This window comes from Orycteropus afer, unplaced genomic scaffold (genome assembly GCF_000298275.1).
Source record: "Orycteropus afer afer isolate SDZICR_OR568_19922 unplaced genomic scaffold, OryAfe1.0 scaffold00239, whole genome shotgun sequence".
In the NCBI taxonomy this organism is placed as follows: domain Eukaryota; kingdom Metazoa; phylum Chordata; class Mammalia; order Tubulidentata; family Orycteropodidae; genus Orycteropus; species Orycteropus afer.
The window spans coordinates 2985312-2991250 of NW_006921826.1; the positions used below are offsets into that span (position 1 = coordinate 2985312).

Below are 5939 nucleotides of genomic sequence, written 5' to 3' on the forward strand. Positions count from 1 at the left end.
AAGGACTGAGGCCAGAGAGAAGCATGCCTGTGGCACAGTTGAGAAGAAGCTATCCTGATTGAAGAACTGTACCCTGAGTTGTTTCTGATCCTGAATTATAACCTGCTACTATTGCAATGGAGTTTTGAACCCATCAGAGAAGTAGAGTGTCATGTGAGGGATGGTTGGTTTCAGAAATGGTGGCATGTCTGACCTCTGTGTCATAGGAATCAGCCTTGGGCTGTTGATGTTCATCTTGATTTTCCTCCTGCCTTGAGATATTTGAGGAGGTCAGATGATGATGCTCCTGCTATGTCATTTTTGTGTGCTCTTCATTATGATTCACTTCTAGGTACTTTTAACTTGTAATATTATTTGTTCTATAGCCCTTGAATTATTTAGCATTAATAATTATAATTATTTAATTTAATTTCCAAATATGCAAGGATTTTTATTTTTTATTTTTGTTAATAACTTCTTCATTTATCATAGTATAATTAGAAAGCATGGTCCACGTGATACCTATTCTATAAAATTTGTTGAGACTTATTTTAGAGCCTAATTAATATATAATCCATTTCTATAAATGTGCCATGTGTGCTTGAAAGAATATGTGTTCTTTAATAGTCCACTAAGTCTACTGGGTCAAAGTTATCCCTAATTTTTGTTTTTGGCTTGTTTGTTTCAAAGTCCTTTTTTGACTTACATTAATGTAATTATCATTTAGTAGAGCTTGAACTTTGTAGAGGAATACTATGTTTCCTGCAATATGTGGTTGTCTTACAGGAATGGTGTTGCATGTGCTTCTTTTAGATAACCTATCCAGGATCAGTTCCTTAGAAAATTTCTTAGCTTGGAGAATTTTATTATGAATATGGTGTTTATGCTTTTGTTTTATCAGTACCAGTTGCTACTGAGTTGATTTTGACTCATGGTAACCGGGTGGCTGATTTTTTTCAGAAGTGGAGTGTCAGGCCTTTCTTCCAAGGCATTTCTTGGGTAGACTTGAACCTCTGACCTTTTGGTCAGTAGCAAAGTGTGTTAACCATTTGTACTACCCAGGTACTCCTTGCTTTTGTTTTAGAGATGGCTATTGTATATGGCATATAATTTGGTTTATTGTTTGCTTTACCAAATCTGAGAGGTCTGTTCTATCAAATATGGTTCCTTGAGTCAAACATTTTCTCTTAAATCTCTTACTATTTCGTCCTAGTATAAAATACATCTGGCAAACCCATATATGTATTCATTTGCATGTATCTGATAACTAATACTTGCTTGATCTTATCTTAAGCTATTTTTTCTTGTCTGTTAATTATTATTATTATTATTATTATGTTTTTTGATGTTACATTCCACTTTTTTCCAAAATTTATTAGCTTGATTAGATTTTACTTTTTTTTTTTTTTTCCATTTGGATTTGGCTCAGATATGTGAGAGTACAATAGCCTACGTTAAAGACCCAGAATTGGGATTGACAATATCTATCAATATATGAGAATGGGGACAGAAAGGAAGTCCACAAAGTGAGCCTTGAAGTTAGTTAAGGGTGGATAGTGTTTCTAAAAGGAATTATTGATGGTCACTGAGAGAGGATTTAGAGGATTAAATTTTTAAATTGATTTTCTTGCTAAGAAATTATTGGTGACCTTTCAAAATATTTAAATATGGTAGTGGCACAAATTGAATGAGTTAAAGAGTGACTTGGAGATAAGAAAGATATTTTAAGTGTAGATTTGTCTTTAAAATAATACCGTGATGAGAGAGAGATTTAAAATGTATTCTTGTCCTTAAATATAGTGAAATAGCTAGACTCACTTTTGGTCAAGCGGTCAAGGTGCTCTTTTTTCTTAAGAATTAAGACATTTGAGCATTTGATAGGTAGAAATTAAAGAACTACAGTGAGGTTTTTTTTTTTTTGGTTGTTGTTTAACAAGAAAAAAGTTAAATACACTGGAAAAAGAATAGCTGTCAGAACAAAGATTATTCTTGGACAGGATAAATTTTATTTAGTTTGAAGACAGATTGTAACTATGGGTGAAAATGATGAAAATTTCTACTTAAAGGTGAAATTAGACTGAAAATTTGAGGAAATTTAGTCAGGTGGACTCTTACTTTCTTTGTGAAAGACAAGGCCATGGGATATTAATGAATAGTTTTTAGCAATCTAATTATGAAACTTACTAAATTTACCCCAGATTGAGGGTTTACCAGATATATACACTAATAGGATGAATAGATAAAGGATTTGAGAGATAATGGTTTACCCTTAGAACCACATTCTGTAGGCTGGATTGTTGTGTGCCATCAAGTCTGTTCTGACACATGTTGTTGTTGTTATATGCCGTCGAGTTGAACCCGACTCATAGCAGCCCCTCCTTGGGTTTCCAAGTCAGTATCACTATGGAAGTAGATAGCCTAACCTTCCTTCCGAGGAGTGGCTGGTGGGTTTGAACCGCCAGCTTTCTGGTTAGCAGTCAAGTGCCTTAGCCACTATGCTACCAGACACATAGTGACCCTATATGACAGAGTAGAACTGCCTCATAGGGTTTCTGTACTCTTTATGGAAGCAGACTGCCATACCTTTCTCCTGAGAGAAGCTAGTGGGGGTTTCAACAGCCCACCTTATGGTGGTCAGCCAAGCACTTAGCCACTTTGCCATGAAGCTTCCTTAGAGAGAGAAAAAAAAGTGAAGTTAGGAAGGGACTTATATACTGGGAGATGAATACTCACACTATACTCACAGCCATCAAGTCAATTTGACTCATAGAAACCCCTCATTGGGTTTCTGAGGCATCATCTCTATGGAAGTAGATTGCCCAGTCTTCCTTCTGAGGAGTGGCTGGTGGGTTTGAACCATCAGCCTTCTGGTTAGCAGTCAAATGCCTTAGGCACTGTGCCACCAGAACTCCCTAAGGAGTAAATGTTAAGACTTCTCTTTGATATTGAAGAACTAGAATAATGATAATACAGTAGAGAGAAGAGTACAATAAAGGTGGTGCCCTTTTCATGAAAAACAAAAAAATGGTATCAGCACATGATCCATCTGCACACTCCATACATAACCATGGGCTTCCCAGATCCATTTTCAACAATAATACATGAAGTATTTGACATAATTAAAAAACAAAGAGTAGAAATAGTTATTTTAGCTGCCTGGGTCTTAATTATTAATTAATTATGACTCTTTTAGCTACTGTTCCCTCCATATCTCTTCCCAGAGAAGATATATGTGCACTAGCAGGTGGGAAAAAAGAGCTTGTCAGGAAAGGTAGTTTTATCACTTGGATTTCATTCACAAATTAAATTATTATTATAAAATTTTAAGGGCCCTGATTGCATAGCAGTTAAAGCATTCAGCTGCTAACCAAAAGGTCAGTGGTTCAAGCCCACCAGTTGCTCTGTGGGAGAAAGATGAGGCAGTTGGCTAGCTACTGTAAGGATCTACAGCCCTAGAAACCTTATGGGGCAGACCTACTTTGTCCTAAAGTATCGCTATGAGTTGTAATCAATTTGATGGTGGTGAATTTGGTTTATTATAAAATTTCACATTATATAAGTGGTTCACATTATATATCCAGTAAACAGCACTATTTTAGGTGGATCATATGGACAGAAAGGTAAGATTTCTTAGATGATGGAAAGATGTGATAATGAACAAAGGACTCACACAAACAGTTGCTCTTCAGTGTTCCAAATGAGAAATACTGTTGTTTGAAATTTCAATCTTTATTAATTTTAACTCATTGTATGTGAGCTAGAGTCAATACTCTTCAACAGTTTTCATCCAACAACGTAAAGAAAAGGTATAAAGAGTGCTTCTCATTATAGTGTCTTCAGATACTAAGTGAACCATAATACTCCTAGAGTAGTGGGTAGAGGTCATTGAAATAATCTATTTTAGACCTGAATATGCTTTCTATGAAGGGGACTGGTCCCAAATGGGAAGCTATTGGCAGCCTAGTCATTCCTTGACAATCTGTAGAATTTCTCTTATTTGAAGGAGAAGCTTTAATATTGATATTTGGCCTTTTCCTCCACAGGTATCACACTAACAGCCCAAACTTCCGCATTTTTAATTTAAGAAGTACTGTAAGTATTTAGTATTTTCTAAAACTATGTTTACAAGTTTTTGGACTGTAGATCAGAGAGTAGAATTAATTATACTCAGTTTTATGGCACAGTATCTTTCTTTCTTTAAAAATTTTATTGTGATTTGGGTGAAGGTTTACAGAGCAAATTCATTTTCCATACAGCAGTTCATACACATTTTGTCTCATGACATTCACTGCAATTCCCCACAGTGTAACAGCTCTCTTCCCACTTTCTCCCTGTAAGGACACCTCTTCCCTGTGTCCTTCTTTCCTATATATTCCTTCCCCCGAGCTATCTCTAAAATACTGCCCTTCTGTTCTCCTGTGATTGATCATTCTAAGGAGTGTATCTACCTGAGGTAAATGTTCACCCTATATGCCTGTCTATTATATGACTGGAAGTTATGGGAGTTGAGATCAAGTCCATAACTGAAGGGTAGCTAGGGGCCATAATCATGGGGGTCTCATCAGGCTCTATCAGACCAGTAAACCTGGTCTTTTTTTTTTGTTAAATGATTTTGAGTTTTGTTCCACATTGTTCTCCCACTCTATCTAGAATCTCACAGTATCTGCCTTAGATATCTAGTGCTACTGTAACAAAAGTACCATAAGTGAATGACTTTAAGAAACAGAAATTTATTTTCTCACATTTTAGGAGGCTGAATTCAAGGCACTGGCTCTAGGGGAAGGCTTTCTGTCTCTGTTGGCTGTGGGGGAAGGTCCTTGTTCCTTGATTCCTTAGTAATCTTCATGTGGTGTGCCATCTGTCTTTTCCCATCTCTACTTGCTTACTTGCTTTTTAATCTCCTTTATATCTCAGAAGAGATTGACTAAGAACAACTCTCCACTAATGTTGTTGTTATTGTTAGGTGCCGTTGAGTCATTTCTGACTCATAGCAACCCTATGTACAACAGAATAAAACACTGCCCAGTCCTGTGCCAACTCCATGATCCCATTGTTGTAGCCACTGTGTCAATCCATGTTGTTGAGGGCTTTCCCCTCTTTCATTGATTTTCCACTTTACCAAGCATGATATTCTTTTCCCGGGAATGGTCTCTTCTTACAACGTGACCAAAGTAGGTCAGACGAAGTCAGGCCAGTCTCACTTCCAAGGAGCATTCTGGCTGCACTTCTTCCAGGACAGATTTGTTAGTTCTCTTAGCAGTCCATGGTACTTTAGCATTCTTTGCCAGCACCACAACTCAAAAGCATCGACTCTTCTTTTGTCTTCCTTATTCATTGTCCAGCTCTCAAATGCATATGAGGTGATTGAAAATACCATGGCTGTCAGGCATACATTACTTCTCAAGGAAACATCTTTGTTCTTCAGCACTTGAAAGAGGTCTTTTGCAGCCGATTTGTCCAGTGCTGTACATCATCTGATATCTTTACTGTTTCTTCCATTGGCATTGATTGTAGAACCAAGTAATATGAAGGCTTTGACAACTTCAATCTATTTTCCATATATCGTGATGCTGCTTATTGATCCAATTGTGAGGATTTATGTTTTTTTTTTTTTTAATATTGAGGTGTAATCCATACTTCAGACTGTATTCTTCAATCTTCATCAGTAGGTGTTTTAAGTCATCCTCACTCTCAGCAAGCAAAGTTGTGTCGTCAGCATATTGCAGGTTGTTAATGAGCCTTCCTCCAATTCTGTTGCCATGTTCTTCTTCATATATATAGTCCAGCTTCTTGGATTATTTGTTCAGCATAGAAATTGAATAAGTATGATAAAAGAATACAACCCTGACACACTCCCTTCTTGATTTTAAATTGTGGAGTGTCCCCTTGTTCTGTTTGAACAGCAGCTTCTAGTTTATGTACAGGTTCCTCATGAGCACAATTAAGTGTTCTGGAATCCT

At 36.7% G+C, this 5939-nt stretch overlaps 1 protein-coding gene across 1 annotated transcript in view; it reads left to right on the forward strand.

Moving 5' to 3' along the window:
• The first annotated feature begins 3587 nt into the window (after nt 1–3587).
• Nucleotides 3588–5939, forward strand: part of CATSPERE (catsper channel auxiliary subunit epsilon) — a 461049-nt gene continuing 458697 nt past the window's right edge. The window contains exon 1 of the mRNA XM_007949156.1: nt 3588–3599. Coding sequence (XP_007947347.1) covers nt 3588–3599 — 12 coding nt within the window. The remainder of the gene's footprint in view (nt 3600–5939) is intronic.